This window comes from Zingiber officinale, chromosome 2A (genome assembly GCF_018446385.1).
Source record: "Zingiber officinale cultivar Zhangliang chromosome 2A, Zo_v1.1, whole genome shotgun sequence".
NCBI lineage: Eukaryota > Viridiplantae > Streptophyta > Magnoliopsida > Zingiberales > Zingiberaceae > Zingiber > Zingiber officinale.
This window is the reverse complement of record NC_055988.1, coordinates 86,884,249-86,902,146: the sequence shown is the minus strand read 5'-3', so window position 1 is coordinate 86,902,146 and position 17,898 is coordinate 86,884,249. Positions and strand designations below refer to the sequence as shown.

At 39.4% G+C, this 17,898-nt stretch overlaps 3 protein-coding genes and 1 non-coding gene across 4 annotated transcripts; 2 read left to right on the top strand and 2 right to left on the bottom strand.

Annotated features, from left to right (window-relative positions):
• The first annotated feature begins 6,220 nt into the window (after window positions 1-6,220).
• Window positions 6,221-10,592, top strand: LOC122043779 (pentatricopeptide repeat-containing protein At5g62370-like). Its single transcript, XM_042604360.1, has 2 exons — window positions 6,221-9,573; window positions 9,983-10,592. The coding sequence occupies exon 1, from the start codon at window positions 6,221-6,223 to the stop codon at window positions 9,533-9,535; it is 3,315 nt and encodes a 1,104-aa protein (XP_042460294.1). The 3' UTR covers window positions 9,536-9,573; window positions 9,983-10,592.
• A 243-nt stretch (window positions 10,593-10,835) lies between these two features.
• TRNAN-GUU lies at window positions 10,836-10,909 on the bottom strand. The gene has a single exon. It is a non-coding gene; the product is annotated as a tRNA-Asn (tRNA).
• Window positions 10,910-11,220: 311 nt separating this feature from the next.
• LOC122039763 (protein IQ-DOMAIN 23-like) lies at window positions 11,221-13,692 on the bottom strand. The gene is made up of 3 exons (XM_042599218.1): window positions 13,243-13,692; window positions 12,328-12,525; window positions 11,221-11,947 (listed from the first exon to the last, which is right to left on the bottom strand). The coding sequence occupies exons 1-3, from the start codon at window positions 13,672-13,674 to the stop codon at window positions 11,348-11,350; spliced, it is 1,230 nt and encodes a 409-aa protein (XP_042455152.1). The 5' UTR covers window positions 13,675-13,692; the 3' UTR covers window positions 11,221-11,347.
• A 344-nt stretch (window positions 13,693-14,036) lies between these two features.
• Window positions 14,037-17,594, top strand: LOC122041435 (DNA-directed RNA polymerases II, IV and V subunit 6A-like). The gene is made up of 6 exons (XM_042601110.1): window positions 14,037-14,155; window positions 16,271-16,304; window positions 16,388-16,557; window positions 16,644-16,695; window positions 17,143-17,210; window positions 17,327-17,594. Exons 1-6 carry the CDS (start codon window positions 14,121-14,123, stop codon window positions 17,394-17,396), a joined length of 429 nt encoding a protein of 142 aa, XP_042457044.1. The 5' UTR covers window positions 14,037-14,120; the 3' UTR covers window positions 17,397-17,594.
• Window positions 17,595-17,898: the final 304 nt, after the last annotated feature.

Sequence of the window (17,898 nt, the reverse complement as noted above, 5' to 3'; positions counted from 1 at the left end):
ACAAGTAAGAGCATCAATATAATTACCTGGTAACCAAAAAACATAACTAATAATGTAACACCCACTAACCTACTCAACTAGTTATAACCAATAATTTGGGAGTACATGTAGGATCGAAAAGAATTTAGATATCTCTATAATTGCATGATATTGTCCACTTTGGACCTAAGCTCTCATGGTTTTGCTCTTGGGCTTTCCCCAAAAGGCCTCACGCCAAATGGAGATATCTTTCTCTTATAAACCCATGATCTTTCATATGTGTTTTCAATGTGAGACTATGTTTGCAACCCCAACAATCTCCCCTCAAACAAAGGACCATAGGCTTCCCATGTCCGATCCTCGACCCATCAGGTCTTCCTGCCCCTCTGTCCACCCGACCTACTAGGACTTCCTTGCCTAGCCGCAACTAGGACTTCCTGTCTGGTGTCTGGTTCTCTTGATCCGAACATAGGAACCCCCGCTTTCTGTGTTCGAGGTCAATATTGTACCCACATGACTCAATCAGATCATAGCTCTTGTGCACAGTCGGCGGTTAAACCTTCTGGCAGTCTGGGCTTTGATACCAATTATATGATCGAAAAGAATTTAGATATCTCCACAATTGCATGATATTGTCCACTTTGGGCCTAAGCCCTCATGGTTTTGCTCTTGAGCTTTCCCCAAAAGGCCTCACGTCAAATGGAGATATGTTTCTCTTATAAACTCATGATCTTTCCCATGTGTTTTCAATGTGGAACTATGTTTGCAACCTTGCAACCCCAACAATACATCCCAACCTATACCACCAAATACAACCGATATATAGTAAGCATATAACAAGCATTGACTGCAAGAGAAATGCTCTACCATATACAGTCCTGTGGGCAATCAGGATAAGCAAATAGTCATTGTTTATAGGCGAACTCGCTATCACGTACAATTTCATGGGTAGACATGGTATATACATAGCTATCTAGGATTGCATGCGAACTCGCTACCACAAATGTCTCATGGGTAGTGGTATGTATCATGATCACTGACGACTCTCTCAACCACGAATATAAGACAATAGTTGACAAGATATATATGATATAATGATACACAGAAAATCAATAATCACATCCAAAAGAATACCCTATAACTACACCTCGGTATGTTATCAGTAACATATGTTATGGGCATAAATATCCACCAATCTATGTAATGTAGTAATAACCATATTTAAGAGTAAATCTCTATAAGCTATACTATGGTCTAACCTCATTAACATATAGGCATGAGCCTAAATAACAAATAAAGGTCTAATAGGATACTCGATATCCTACACTACGATATGATCTTACCAAGGTATATGCATGAGCCTAAATAACAAGCAAAGGTCTAGTAGGATACTCGATATTCTACACTACGGTATGATCTTACTAATACATAGACATGAATAAATATCAAACTGATAACCTAGTTCAATATTCTACAGCTATGTTATGGCATAGTATCACTAGCATAAAAGTATAATCATAAATGACCATAAATAGTACAAATAGCTATGAGACGGTATGAATATCAAAATAGACTAAAACAAGTGTAAGCAGTAAAGGTCAACTCAAGGAATACATAGAGTGGAGCCAATGTAGCATAAGTAACTATTATGTATGAAATACAGATAACAGATCATGCACTAAGATTAAGAGAACTATAGAGGTAATAGCAGGAACTACCCACCTCAATAGTAGACTGTCCTATCTTCAAGTTGAGAGTCTGCATCGAACTTGAATTCTTAATAATCATGATGGCGGTGAGGCCACAGGTTGGCAGGAGCAAATCGGTGCTCAATTGATAGTGCATGGCTGATCATTGCTTCTTCTCCATCTATGGCTCATGACGATAGTCGACCGTCAATGGCAGCACACAATTGGTGATAAGAGATGGGGTCGGATATGGGCTACAACAGCGGCAATGCACGATGTCGTCTAGTCATGTCCCAGATCAGGTCCCGTAAAGTTGGACGTTAACTACGATAGGATGCGTGGTCGAGCCCGTTGGCTCTTGTGGCGGGGAAATGTCGTAGCAGGGTTGTAGTGAGGTGCGTGATGTGCATCAGGCAAATGGAGCAGGCAGTGGTGAGGCACACCATGGTTTCACAACATTTTCTCTGGTGATGACTCAGCTCTCTAACAACTGCATATGGTAATCGACAGTGGCCTACGGTGATAGGAGAAGGGGAAGTTGATGTCGATGCGAAGGCAACATCAGGTGGCAGGGGGAGCACGTGTGAGCAGTGGCTACTGGTCACGCTTGAGATAAATTGGAAATAGGGTTTGATTATTAAAACCTAAGTTGAAGTTCAATCAACTTATTTAAATGAGGTATTTTAAAGAGATTTTTCTCTTACTCATTTATCCCCATAAAATCTAAAAAATTTCATTTAAAATCTAGAAAAATTTCAATAAATTTATATAAACTTATTTCCTAATTAATTATCTATTTTTGTATTTTTTTTTATTTTCCTAAATAAATTTAATTATCTCAAAATTTAACTAAAAATATAACCAATAATAAAATACTCTACTAACTTGCTCAACCAGGTATAACCAATAGATCGAGAGTACCTACAGTATGTCCAAACCCTACATAAACAAATACATAACTAGCAAATAACAAGTCCTAACTAACATAATAATATCCTACCACGAATGAGTCTCGTGGGTAGTTGGGTATATAACTAGTCACTGTCCGCGGGAGAATGCTCTACCACGGATGGTCCCGTGGGTGGTCAGGATATATAAATAGTCATTGTTTATGAGAGAACGTTCTACCATGGATGGTCTCATGGGTGGACAGCATGAGATAGCTATCTAGCTTCTCAACCATTGATTGTAGGAGAATGCTCTACCACGGATGGTCCCGTGGGCAATTAGGTATGTCAACAGTCATTATCTATGGGAGAACGTTCTATCACAGATGGTCTCATGGGCAGACAGGATATATACATGGCTATCTAGATATGGACTACGATGAACACGTTATCCCAAATGGTCACTTAGACAATCATATGCATCATGATTACTAATGACTTTCTCAACGATAAATGGAAGACGATGATCAATAGGATATACTAATGATCGCTAACAACTCTCTTAGCCATGAATGGGAGACAACAATCGTCAAGATATAACACTGTAATAATAAACAAAAAGTGAATAATCACATTCAATATAATCCTCTATAATCATATCTCGATCTAACTTCACTAGCGTATAGGCATGAGCCTAAATAGCACACAAAAGTCTAATAGGATACTCAAATTCTATAATACGGTATGATCTTACTAAATTATAGGCTTGAATCTAAATAACAACCAAGGGTCTAGTAGGATACTCGATATCCTATGCTATGGTATGTTAGCACTAATACACAGGCATGAATAAATATCAAGCTGGTAACTTAATTTAATATTTTATAGCTATTCTATGGTATAGTCTTGCTAGCATAAAAGGACAAGCATAAATGACCATAAATAGCATAAATAACAATGAGACTACATGAATATCAAATGGATTAAAATATAAGCTCAAGCAATAAAAGGTCAAGTTTAAGATGTAATAGAGTAGATGTCAAGGTAAAATAATGACTACTCAATCAATACAAATAATAAAATCATACACTAATGTCAAAGATCTAAAGAAGACAAACAGAAACTATCCACCTCAAATGTAGATCGTCCTAACCGTCTTTAAGTCGAAAGGGTTTTGCTTTGCTCTCAAATATATTTCTTCTTCATTTTATTCTCCAGCGATGTGATGATGGCCAGAGGTCACTGGCGGTGGCTCGGGTGGCTAGTGGCAGCCTAGTTGAGCAATCTCGGGCAACCGACAATGGACGAAATCCATGGCGACGACAATTGTGGTCTACCTTGAGTCTACTTTTGCAACCGAGGGTCAGTGATGATGTTGGCTCTTGGCTATGGTTGGCGGTCGACGATCAGCTATGCTCTTTGTAGAAAATTCAGAATCAATTGACCAATCGATTCTGTCTGCCTCACGTTCTCGCGAGAAAAATTGAGCCCAATCGATTGGCTAATCGATTGGCAGCTTTCAATCGATCAACTGATCGATTTAGAAGCTCACTATTCGCTCAGAAACTCTCCCAATCGATTGACCAATCGATTGGGGGAAGTTTTGATAGATTACCCAATCGATCAAGATAATTTCTGCACCAAATCATGTCAACCAATCTATTGGCTGATCGATTGACCCCCCCCCCCCCCAAATAGATTGGCCAATTGATTGTAAAGGAGAAAAATATGTAGAGCTTGAAACGAGCTTCATTTCGCATCCAAGATTACCTCATTCCGATATCCGAGTCAAAAGTTATGGCCTTCGGAAGTTTACTATGTCCGAACTTCCTAGTTCCATGCCAACTTCCTATTTGACTTACGACCGCTAAGTGTTCGGTCAACTTTTGACCCATCTGGACTTTCTCTTTGTCAACTTCTCGTTGGACTTCTGATCACTAAGTACGGTCCTCCTTGACCTACTTAGATTTACCATCTCGTGCCAAGTGGCTGGTCCTCCATGACCCACTTAGATTTCCTTCCACTAGATGTCCGATCACCCTTGATCCATCTGGATTTCCTTGTACCAAGTATTCGGTCAATCCTTTGACCTACTTAGACTTCTCAATACCAGGTGTCCAGTCAACCTTGACCCACCTGGATTTCCACATGCCTGACTTCACTCACCAGGTCTTTCCATCTACCTAGCTTCACTCACTAGGACTTCCCATATACCTGGCTTCACTCACCAAGAATTTCACCTAGCTTCACTCACTAGGGTTTTCACCTGGCTTCACTCACCAGGATTTTCCCACTACTCGGCTTCACTCACCGGGACTTTCACCTGCCTAGCTTCACTCACCAGGACTTTCACCTACCTTCACTCACTAGGATTTTCCAACTGTCTAGCTTCACTCACTAGGTTTTTCACCTGGCTTCACTCACCAAGATTTCTCAACTGTCTGCCTTCACTCACCAGGACTTTCAACTACCTAATCTCCAATTAGGACTTTCCCAATCAAGTAGTCGGTCAACCCTTTGGCTTACGTGACTCTTCTTCATATATAACCGATCAACCTTGACCAGAGGGGAATTGTATCAACAATCTCCTCAAATGGACAATTGCATCTGCAATCTCCATGTATTGTCAAACATCGAAACCCAAACATCAAGACTCAAGCTTGAGACAACTCAAACTTGAGCCAACTCAAGCTTAATCAACCAGGTCAATCTTGACCTAGGGATATTGTACTAACAGACAACACTGCTTGTATTACACAACTAAAGGGAGGTTATATTAAAGAGAATATAATAAAGTATATTTCATCAAAATTCTTCTACACACATGAACTTTAGAAGAAAGATGATATTGAAGTTCAACAAATTCATTCTAGAGATAATGTAGCTAATTTATTTACAAAAGCATTACTGACGTCGACATTCAAGAAATTTATGCACAAAATAGGAATGCATCAATTAAAAGATCTTCAGTGATTGAAATCAAGGGAAGTATCTGTTATTGTACTCTTTTTCCTTCGTTCAAGTTCTTTCTACTAGTTTTTACTTATAAAATTTTAATGAGGCAACGTTAGATTCTCCATCAATCATCTAAGAGGGAGATTATAATAGATGATTAATTTAATTATTGATTGATTAATAATTATATTCTTTTATTTTTACATCACTCCACCTATCTTATAAATAGTAGTGTTTTAATAGTAGTGTTTTGATAGAAATAAAATATAAGATAATTCTCTCTTATTCTATTATTGAATTATAACAAAAATAAGTTTTTTAAAAAAAAAAGTTTTTGATAGTTCAAATGGATATAATACTTACTAAAATTTAATGACAAGATATGATTAAATGTTTAAAACATTTTATTAATAGATTAAAATTGTAAAAGCACCCTTTATTATTTTCTTGAAAAGTATTTTTAAAAATATCAAAATTATATTTCATTTCATTTTTTATTTTTCATTTTTCATTTCAAATATTCTTATTTCAAAACTACTACAACAATAAAGAGCATTTTTATTTTTATTTTTATTTTTTATCCTCTTTATTTTTAAAGATTTCTTTTAACATTTCACATTATGTATTATCTACATACTCCATAGAGTTTTGTTTTTTTCATCAGAATCAAGTTAAATTTTTAGAGTCTTTTCACAATACCCAAAGTTTGGGATGCATTTTGAAAAAAGAAAGTTTCGAACCGCCGAAGCCAAAGGTTGGGTCCGAAAGCGGTTCAAATCGGAACTGAGCCGATTGGCTCGGTCTGAAAAGTTAGATTTTTGCTCGCCGCGCTCGGTCGAGGTGACGGCGCGCTTGCCCTCCTCCTCGTCCTTTTGTTCTTCCTTCCGCGATGCTCGTCTTCCCTCTCTCCGCCGCCGCCGCCGTCGCCGTCGCCGTCAAATGCTCGTCTCGAGGAGGTTCCGACAGCCTCCTCTCCTCGTTCACCTTTTCTTAGTCGAAGGAAGAAGCCATAGCTCTTCTCACTTCTCCTTCGCCGCCGCCGCCCATTCCTCCCCTGACTCCGACTCCGATGCCCTTGTCACGGACCACCGCCCTCCCGCATCCGTCGACGTATCCTCTGCCTACGCTACCCACTGCATCTCCCTCCTCCACCGCCTCCTCCTCCGAGGCGAGCACTCCGCTGCCCGCTCCGTCCTCAACCGCGTCGTCGCTGGTTTGCCCGTCCCTGATTCAGCCTCCGCCATCCACCTTGCGAGTTCCTTTGGAATCTCCCCCGAGTACGGTCGTATCCTCCGATCCTTGGTTTCCTCTCGCCAGTTCCTGAAGGCTAAGGCTCTTTTCGCTCACTCCACCGGCGGCGAACTACCGGAAGATTCCTCCGTGCTGGATGCCATGGTAGAATGCTTTTGCAAGCTAGGAAAGCTTGTGGATTCCAAGCCTCTGCTGGACCACATGATAAAAATTCGGTCTTTGCCGTCGAAGAGGACGTACACTGCGTTGCTGCGTTTGCTCTGCGCGGAAGAGAAGTTCCTGGAGGCTCTGGACCTCTTCGTTCTGATGGCCGGTGCAGGTGTTTTCCCAGATATGTCAGGTTATAATTCCCTAATCTATGGTTTGTGCTCAAAGGGGCATTTTGTTCAGGCACATCACCTGCTTGATAAAATGGTCAGCAGAGGATTGAGTCCTTCTTCCCAGTTGTGCAAAACCTTGTTTTACGGACTTTGCAAGGGAGGTGACATTGTCGAGTCTGAGCATGTTTGTAGAGTGATGGAGTCCCATGGTTTCCATTTTGATCGAACAATGTTTTCCACCTTGATTTCTGCATACTGTAAGAAGGGAAGGTTGGAGCCAGCTCTAGTCATTTTCCAGACAATGAAGGGGCATGCCTTCTTGGAGCCTGATGTGTATTCCTACAACACCCTGATAAGGGGCTTGCTGAGGCTCGGCTATGATGATTCAGCATGGAAGTTTTATAAAGAAATGACCATGACTGGACTTAAACCTGATGCAGTTACTTACGGGATACTGATCAGTTGGTACTGCAAGAACCAGAAAGTCGATTGTGCTTTGAGACTTCTTGAAACAATGCTTGGGTACGGTTTAGTTCCTAACATCCAATGCTACACAGCCATGATAACAGCTCTTTGCAAGACAAACAGATTGGTGGATGCTGAAAATTTGTTCGATAGGATGTTGGAGAGTGATCTCGTACCAGATCATCTAATGTTTGTTTTACTTTTGCGAAGTTTCCCCAAAAGTCATGGATTTGCAATCATCAGCAAGACTTTGCAGGCTATGGCTAAGACAGATAGTAGTGGAAAATTTAGAAATTCCTCCATATTGTTCAGTTCTAGTTTAGATCAGATATCACTTCAAGAGATGGAACTTGCATTTGATGAGATTGTGAGGCTTGATGTGCTTCCGGTTGAGTTAACTTTTAACATAGCGATAAGAACTATGACCGGAGAGGGAAGATTTGATGCTGCTCATCGTTTGTTGGACAAAATGGTTAGTTATGGTTGTGAACCTTCAATATCAACGTACAATTTTCTCCTAAAATGCCTATGTAGAGAGAATCAGATGGAGAATGTTAAATTACTCCTAGATTTAATGAATAGCAGGGGAGTGGTATGGAATTTGGTTACTTACTCTGTTCTGATAAATGCATATGGGAAGTTTGGGGACATACACTCAGCTTTTGATATTTTTAATCAGATGATTGATCGAGGTGTCAAGCCTAATGTTATTATCTATGATCCAATAATCAAATGCCTATGCAGAATAGGAAGGTTCAGGGAGGCTGAGCTTGTATTTGGTAGAATGATCGAAAGTGGGGTAATGCCTGATGAAGTAGCCTATGTTAATCTTATCAATGGTTACTCGAAGATTGGAAGGATCAATGATGCTCGTTTTCTTTTCGATGAGATGTTGCACTGTGGCTTCCATCCTGGCTTGCATGCATACAGTGCTCTTATAAATGGACTAATAAAGAAGAATATGTTCAGTATAGCCTACAAATATCTAGATAAGATGTTGGAGGATGGATTTCTACCCGATAAGGTACTTTACACAATGCTAGTCAATCAGTTCTTTAAGAAAGGCGAAGAGAACTTTGCCTTGTATCTAGTTGACTTGATGGCGAGAAACCAGATTGAACTTCATCTAGTGACTTATGGCTCCTTAGTAAGTGGGATTTGCAAAAACATCCTACCTCGACGAAGAAGACAGCCATATTTAGCTCATAAATTAGAAGAAGCTAGGCATATGCTTTTCAGATTGCTACCTCAAAAACATGCTTTCCTTGGAAAAGCAAACCACTTGCATCATTACCAATCGGCAGAAAAGAAGGTTGAATATGCATTGAATATAATGCAAATTGTCGTGGACAACGGGATGATTCCCAATCTCCATTTTTATAATGGTATACTCAATGGATTATGTAGAGCTAAAATGATCCAAGATGCTTGTGATTTGGTTTCATTAATGCAGAAACTCGGCACTATTCCTAACCAAGTAACTTATACGATTCTAATGAATGGCCATTTCAGATCAGACGAGGCTGATTGTGCAATTCAGCTATTTAACGAGATGAACCGCGAAGTACATGTTCTAGATGAAGTTGCATACAATACATTGGTTAGGGGTCTTTCTGGGGCTGGCCGAACCAATGATGCTCTCTGTGTTGTAAATATGATGCAGAAAAGAGGCCTTTTCCCGAGCAAGAAAGCATATAACAAATTAGCTGAATCTCTACCTCTTAGTTGTTCTACCAAACTTGCCGTCAAACTGCTCGAGGAGATGCTCTCTCATGGCTATTTTCCTAGACACATCTATTACAATAGCTTGCTGTGGACTCTCTCCGACAACAACTTGTTTGAGGCTCATAGGGTTTTTGATATGATGTTGAAAAGAGGAAAACTACCATATCGAGAAACAAAGAGACATTTGGTTGATATGTGTCGCAAGGCTGGACAATTCGACATGGCTTTTGAGATCGAACAAAACATGGCCATCTATGAGCCTTGAAAATCCATTCAGCCTCTGTACTGCTAAGCTTTTATGAGGTAACTTTTATTTTCTTGATTAACTCGCAAAGTTTCTGTTTTCGAATCTCTTATAGTTTGAGGTGCAGAAGATGAATGACATTCATACCGATACTAATGGATACGATATTCATCTAAATCAATCTCAGAAGTATGTTAAACAGCTTGACAAGAAAATATTTGTGCAAAAGTCATCTGATACAGCATTATCCTTGAATCAAAGTTTGTTTTCCTTTCATAGTGGATGATGACATACAACCTTAGTACAAGTAGAATGCCATTTAGAAAAACAAAGTGCTTGCTATAATCATGGAAGAAAATTTTACATGGTACATGGATCAGTATCTATAGTGGTTGATATGATTTCTTTGTTTCCTAGTTCGTGTTGCATCAGCTGATGTTTTTTTGTGTTCTATTGGTGAATTTTCAGGTAAACTACTGATGATGATTTGCAATGCAAACACTGGTGATCTGGTTGCAAAACCCTACAGAATCGCATTGACCAATCCGATGTTTATTTGAGAAGGTGGAATTTGATCCATTAATCTTGGATCAATCCGTTGTTGAATAAAGCAACTGGACGAGGAACCCACCCGCCGTTAATGGCCGCACAATCAATGGCCACCGGACCGGGAGGTGTGCCAAAGATGTTGCAGTGCAGCGCGCCGCGGCGGCGGCGTTGCCAAAGACGAAGTCGGAGCTGGAGATGTCGCATTCCCGGTGGAATTGCGGCTGCGGGGGTGTTGAGAGGTCGGAGACGATTGAAGCACGCAACGGGGGCGACGGCGATACTGAGTCAGTGCTACCTCAGGGGAGAACGGTGTTGGCGTATAGCACGGTGGCGTGATGCCACAATAGTAGTCGACTTCGACGGCGATACCACCGTAGGCGTCGGCGATGACGGCGCAAAGAGAAGGAAATTAAGCACACCATATACAGAGTTGACTTTATATAATACTTTTATCATACACTTCAAATGTATATTATTATGACCGTGAAATAGTTGTCTTTGAATAATAAATTGAAGAATTGTCACTTCATATACCAAGTTGATATTTTCTGTATTCAACAGAATAATGACTACCAAGAGAGTTTAAATTATTTTTAAAAATTAAAATAAAACTCTCAAACTAATAATAATAATCTATAAATTTAAAATAAAAATAAATGATGGCTTTATGGAAAGTTTAGATAGATGTAAAAAACCAAAACCAAATCGAAAATAAATTATTAAACGCTGTGGGGGCTTAAAAATTATATAACATTAAATTATGAAAAACAATCGCTAGAAGGAGGGCTTGAACCTCCGACCTTATGGTTAACAGCCACACGCTCTAACCAACTGAGCTATTCCAGCTTGCATGACTCTTTAGTTTAGGATATAAATTTTGAATTTTAAAATAATGTATTCATAAAACACAGGTGGCAGGCCTTATCTGAATGCCCTTTCATTTAAGAACCTTATCGAAGGATAGATTTATCGCCTGCTCATAGAAAAGTTCCTCCGATAAAAGATCTATTACTTATCCTTCATCTAAGAACCTTATCAAAAGGATAATTTTATTGCCCTACTCATAAACACAATGTCACAGTTCTGTTTCTTTGGAAGTGCAGTCCAAGAAAGCACACAACATGGCAATATAAGACGTAGAAACCGACCTCTTTGAAACGCATGATAATATATCAAGTTAAAGAATAGACAACATGAACATTGTTAGGCATTTCTGCTGCATTGTTAGAGATTTACAGTGGTTACTACAAATTTACACACTACAAGAGAAGAGAGCATTGCTTTCTAAGTTTGATTTAGCGAGAGCCTTATAAGCTTCCCTGATCTATCTAACTTGCCTGAACCAGAGTAGATTTTGTTCTGCACCTCTGGCCTCTGCTTTGGAGCGCTGCAGGATCGTATTTTTGCCTTTGATGATTCGGTATCCGCCATGTAGTTTGGGTAGTCTGAATAGCCACTGAAGAGACTCCGAGAGCAGTCACTTTTTGAAGGAGTAGGTGCTCCTCTTCTTGAGCTTCCAGGCCTTGATGAGGCGGAGTAGCACTGAGGGCTCTCACCGTAGTTGTGGAACTTGAATGGTAACTTCATGCGGCGAAGAGATTGTTGCTGTGTTTCGATGATGGAGGATTGGCCAGAGATGACACTGAGAAAGCTGAGGCTGTTTCGGTCTGAGGTCAGAGTTGAGCATGAGGAATGGTGTAACTGTGCCTTCCCTGGGTCTACTTCCAGGACCTTGGCATTCTTGTCATCGTCCTTGTATGCATCGACAGATCCATGGCTGTCACAGTAACGTTCCTCCATCCACTCATCCAGCCAGTTCAATCCAGCAGAGTTAATCCGATCCCGCATGGCTGAATCTGAAGTAGCTGGCCTTGAGGAAGTCCTCTACAAATGTAAAAGAGCATGATCACATTAAGAGCATGGCACAAGCTTTTTGCAATGGCAGTTAAAATTCATTGAAACCATTGGCCTAAAGAATAAAGATCTAGATCTTGTGTTCGGCAAACTCAATTGGTTTAAAAGATCAGAAAAAAAAAGGTCAACCCTGATTTTAGTTTGAAATGGATGAGCATCTTCTAGTTTATTCTAACAATTATGACTGCAAATTGCAACCTGCAAAACTCTGAACTATTACTTAACTTGGCCTTCTAAATTATTTGAATCTCGAAACAACTTGCATCTTAAAACAGTTAAAACTGACTTCTAACCAAAAAGACTGATTTAATACCGCAGGAACTTATTCAGGATGCAACTGCAGAACTTACGGCATGCCTTCTGGGGAACTTCTTGAAATGGTGCGGTTGCTCCGATCGGAATACACGTTGAGCCCGGGCCCTGGCTTGGACTCGCACCAGGGCCTGCATGCATCTCAGAGCCTCTGCGGCCTGCTTCCTGACAATGTAGCCTCTGACAAGTGCCTGGAGCTTCACAAGTCCCCTCAGTGCCTTCAATGCCCTTCTTGCCTTCACAACACCAACACAAAACAATTCACCAAACACATGATTCATCACAGGAACTAGTAGAAACATGTAAAGTAAATTCCTTTACACAGAAACAAGATCAACAGGAGTTCATTAACTCAGATCTGGTATCAGAGGCAAGACAATTATGAGCCGTACCAACTAAATTGTCATAACTGTGGTGCACGAGATTCATGGGTGTATTCAGTACTCAGTAATGGAGCAGTAACAGCTGCGTTACAAATTGGCAGGCGAAGCAACAAAACAAGCAAAATGTAAAGAGAGAAATTGAAATAAAAGTAATAGAGCATTCAATAATCTGGAAGAAGGATAAGGATGTGAAATAATTCCTACTATATCCATATTACTTTCAAGAGAGGAGAAGAGATGGAAACAGGCGGAGTAATGAGAGGGATGAGTCCGGGCTAGGACCTGAGAGATCTCAGATCAAGGCAGGACGAGAGATAGCGACCAAATAGGTGTTTATGGCAAATTTGAGGCGACGTGATCCAATGGAATCACGCAATCTGCTCACTATCTTTGGCCACTTGCTAAAGTGCCTCAATGGGAGACAATTAGGAATTAATTTGGTTCTTCTGAGTTGCGAAGCAAATTTGGAGCTCGAAAATTTCAATTTTTAGGTCTAATTGCTTTAAAAAAAAAATCACCAGCGAATCGAATTAGGGCTGAAATTTGGGAAGATGAGAAGGTTAGACTAACCAGGTAACCACGGAACGCGGCCTGGATCTTGCTCGCCGCCGCTTCCTCCATCTTATAGAAGGCGGAGGCGAGGGATGAAAGCAATGCCGGGGACGCCATCCCGCTGCTCGTCAGCCGGACGACCGCCGTCGCGGCCTGCGAGGTGGCCACAGCGGCCTCAGCCACCACGGCGGTGGCCACCGCGATGGCGACGCCGCGCGTTCTCTGCTCCTCCTCGTCTTGGGACGATACAAATGCTCCTCCGTTGAAGCCCTTCCGCTCCCCCGCTCCGGCCGCCGCCGCCTGCCCTGCCCTCCGCTGCTTCTGCTGCGCCTTCTCCCGGAATGGCACCACAAAGTTCCACTGTCGCCGTTTCTCGCTGACCGCCGGCGCATCGAGATCTGGCTTCTTCCCGACGAAGAGGCCACGCAGCCACCTCGTGGCCTTCCCCATTCGCGCGCCGCTCTCCGCTGAATCACGAGACTGCTCACCTTCCGTTATTTAAATATCTAATTAATTACTTAATTTTTTTTTTAAATAAAAAAAGAAAACTAAAAGGAGAGAAAAAGATAGCGGGAAATTAAATCGAAAATAAAGGGGAAAAAAACATGTGAGAATAGATTATTTTGAAAAAAAATCACTTTTTCTTAAAATAAAAAATAAAATTATTCTTCAAATATTAGAATGAGCCAAAATTGAACCTTTCACATTTTGAATTGGATCGCCGGTTCTATTAATCGGGAATCTATACCAGCTGCACGTGGGCCGAGGAGACGGCCCATTTAGCTCTATATAATCCTCCCCTGCGATTATCACGTTGCTGCAAATTTCTAGGGCTCGAACTCACCAAAGGGGAGAGAGATAGAGGGGGAAGAAGAGCGTGTCTACTCAAATCGATAATGGCGGAAGATGATTACGATGATGTCGACATGGGGTTTGCCGCTCTCACTCCTTCGTTTTCTTGCTAGCCTGACTTATTTAGCTCGCCGTCAGTTTTAATCTATGATCTGTCGAACTTAGCTAAGTTCCCACCGATTAATCTGTGTGAGGGACTGTTCCGTTTGATTTCTTGCGATGGGATTGTCTTAGAGTCCCAGTACACTTTATTGTTGATCTTGTTTTGGATTAAATGGCATACTATATACTCGTAGTACTTAAAGGGAACCTTTTTTTTCCTCTCGGAAATACAATCACAATGGATTCATGTTCACAGACATAATCCTTTATATTTTGTGAGCTGAAGAGAGAAGATGAGTAAGAACTGAAAGAAAGAAAGAGAGAGAGAGAGAGAGAGCGAGAGATTGACCTTTTCGGAGCGGACGTGGCAGAGGGAGAAACCTCCCTCCCATAGACCATAGTGGGAGGGAGGTTTCTCCCTCAAACGAAAAAGCGGGACAGAGCCGCTTCTTCGTTGCTTTTATTTTTTTTTATATATTTTAATTTTTTTAATAATTAAAAAAAAAACATAACGTTTTAATTTTTAGCCGCACGCAACGGTTACCAATTGCATGCCGTTGAACAACGGCTAATTTTAGCCGTTGTTCAACGTTTTAATTTTATTATTTAATATATAAAAAAAATCTATAAATATGGGATCAATTTTATTCATTCCATTGCAATCTTTGCTCTCAACTCATTTCTCCCTTTCATTCCCTCTTTGTATTCGACAAAGAATGGCAAGATATTAAAGAATATCAAATCCAAAAAATGGTTTTGCGAGAAGCCGAGATCTTTCATAAGGATTATGAAATTCTTATGAAGGATACCAGTGAGATGACACCAGGACAATTTTATTTACATAAGAAAATGGTGAAAAAAATTAAACAGAGACATGGCTTAGTGTAGATGAGTTTATGTTTATTGTTAGGACTATTATTATAATTTATGTCTTTTTTATTTGATGCATTGTAATATTTATGTATTTTTTAAAATTATTAATGTTGTTTAATGTTATCAATTTATAAATTTAAATTTTATAAAAAATTAATGGTGTATGAATTAATTTATAAAAAATTAATGGTGTATGAATTATGAAGGAGAAATGAGAATTATATATAATAAAAAGTGTGGGACCCATGAGGGAGTTGTTGAGAGGTTTTTTGATAGTGGAAGAGGATATGAGGTTTTTAACTTTTGATGTGGCGCAGACGTGGCAACGAAGGAGCTCTCAACAGGGTCTATCCACTGTGGATGCTCTTAGGATCCGTTTTTGTTTGCATGGCGAGCATGTTGATAATTTGTTAGTTTTTGGCTAATTCTAGCTGTCTATGGATTGTTTAAGTTGATAGAACTGAATCTGCGCCTACATGTAGTATTATCATCCCATTGGTGTTAGGAAAGAACCTTTATATACTATCATTTTCTTGCCACACTGCCGCATGTTCATGTGGTATGTGTTACAGGTATTATCTCGAACCTAATACTTGAATCCACTTGATTGATAGATTATTTATTTTTAACTACCTTCTAGATACTATGGTAAAATCAATTAGGCAACCACTTTTCCAAAAAGCTCGAGCTTTTAAGCAAGGATCAATTCTCTCTTTTCAATTTTATACCTAACACGCTTCAAGCATTAATGGATTTTAGCCTAATAACTTTTGATTCCTTTAGTCTCTTATTCTCTTTTGAGGAGTCACCCTTAAAGCATTGTTTCAATCTCCATGAATGTTAGGTTTTGTATTTTTAAGGTACGTAACATGAAATTTTGGCACGTAATCCACATAGTGAAATTTAGTCCGTTGCATATTTTCCACTTGTTTGGTTAAATTTAATTACTTGAGAAGATTCGCCAGTGAGAGATGATTTCTACTGAACAGTTCACGCCTCCTGGCCCCAGGACTACAAGAAAAATGGTTGAAAATTCCTTGTGCAATTCATATAAATTTCATATTTCAATCTGCTTTAAGCACCGTCCTATAACTGTTTTCAGTGTATATAGTTTACTCTCCAATGTATTTAAGGAAGATTTTGCTTTGTTATTTTTGAACCCACTATTTGTATATATATGTTTATCATCTTCATGTGATGAGTTAATATGTATTTGCAGTTATGAAGATGAGCCACCGGAACCAGAAATCGAGGTATGCATTGGGTATTCATTTACAATTTATGTGCTCATAGTTTTTGCCTAAAGATAAATTGGATAAGCATTTCATTCATAAAGGAGGGGATGGAGGAGGATCAGGAAAATAACAACGAAGACGTCCCAGATGATGTTGTTGGTGATGCTGAAGAAAAACAGCAAGAAATTGTTGAACGGCCTAGAAAAACATCGAAGTTCATGACAAAGTATGAGCGTGCTAGAATCCTTGGTACACGGGCTTTGCAAATTAGGTTTGGAACTTCAGTCTCGAACATTTAGTAATCTTTCATAGTAATATCTTCCAACTTCTTTTTGACTTGTTTAACTCACTGAACAGCATGAATGCTCCAGTGATGGTTGAGTTAGAGGGTGAGACTGATCCTTTGGAGGTATGGTTCTTCACGAAATATTATTTTGAGTTTGATGAACTCAAACTTTTTTGTTTTTTTTTTTTTTTGTGCTTTCCATCCTCGTATTGTATCAAAATTGTGTTTTTTTAGCTTTTAGGATTAGTTTTGAAATGTAAACAATATCTCACTCATTTAAGCTTATAAATGCATAAAAGTAAGACTTTAACATGGTATGGTATCAAATTAAGCCCTTTACCTCTAACAATGTCGACAAAATTGTGAGAGTATGAAATGAAAATTAGGGAATGAAACTTCATCCATCTGTCTAATATCACCAAATTTGAATTCTAAAAAATATACCTAATATTAAGAGGTTTCTCATCAGAATACCATTTAGAATTGGATTGAACTCCTTGAGCTTTAACAGAAATCTTTGTTTCCACTTTCTTGATGTTTTGTGCTGCTGTTTTTCCTATGTGACTTCAGATTGCGATGAAGGAACTTCGTGAGCGCAAGATACCGTTCACCATTCGACGATATTTACCGGACGGGAGGTACTCTTACTTATTTTGTGTTATCTTCACTAAAATTTTCTTTTAAGGACGAACACCAAACCCTAATCGAATTCAACATAAATGATCTTCTGACTCGTTTTGGCACGTCGCTGCAGCTACGAAGATTGGGGAGTCGACGAACTGATCGTGGAGGATTCCTGGAAGCGACAAGTTGGTGGTGACTAAGCCAATGACTTAGAAACCCTAAGACTTGTCTAAGTTGGGATTAGATCAATTCTGGTGGAAGTATTAACATAGTGATGTGATGTCAGTCTTTCTAGCACTTTGTTTTGTATGATTGCAACGTCAGAGGTTGTTGACTTGTGGTGTATGTTTAGTTTATTGATGAACCCATGATACATCGATAGATAAAGAGTAGGATAACTAGATTTGTCAAATACAAATAATTGCTATTTTTTTTTATTCGTTTAAAAATTGAGTGACTACTCGTTTACTGAAATATTATAAATGAATGATGGAATGGATTTATTAATTTTTATTTTTTATTATTAATTTTCTAAAATTTAAAATACCCTCTAAAAATTTCCAATTCTTATAGAGCTAGCTGTCATGTTGAATGATATGAAAATATTTATATTTGCAAGTCGTCTTTGAAAAATATCTTAATTCTTGAAAATATAGTTAATTTTGACTAGAGATTGACTCTTCGAAACATGTGGAAGGGCAG

Excerpts from the sequence above, each read along its gene's own strand:
- LOC122039763 (XM_042599218.1), bottom strand. The coding sequence starts at position 13,674 with ATGGGGAAGGCCACGAGGTGGCTGCGTGGCCTCTTCGTCGGGAAGAAG. Across the intron at positions 12,526-13,242 it reads CCGCGTTCCGTGGTTACCTG|GCAAGAAGGGCATTGAAGGC; the intron begins GTTAGTCTAACC and ends GGTGTTGTGAAG. Across the intron at positions 11,948-12,327 it reads AGTTCCCCAGAAGGCATGCC|AGGACTTCCTCAAGGCCAGC; the intron begins GTAAGTTCTGCA and ends TTACATTTGTAG.
- LOC122041435 (XM_042601110.1), top strand. The coding sequence starts at position 14,121 with ATGGCGGAAGATGATTACGATGATGTCGACATGGG. Across the intron at positions 14,156-16,270 it reads TACGATGATGTCGACATGGG|TTATGAAGATGAGCCACCGG; the intron begins GTTTGCCGCTCT and ends ATGTATTTGCAG. Across the intron at positions 17,211-17,326 it reads CGATATTTACCGGACGGGAG|CTACGAAGATTGGGGAGTCG; the intron begins GTACTCTTACTT and ends ACGTCGCTGCAG.
- LOC122043779 (XM_042604360.1), top strand. The coding sequence starts at position 6,221 with ATGCATTTTGAAAAAAGAAAGTTTCGAACCGCCGAAGCCAAAGGTTGG.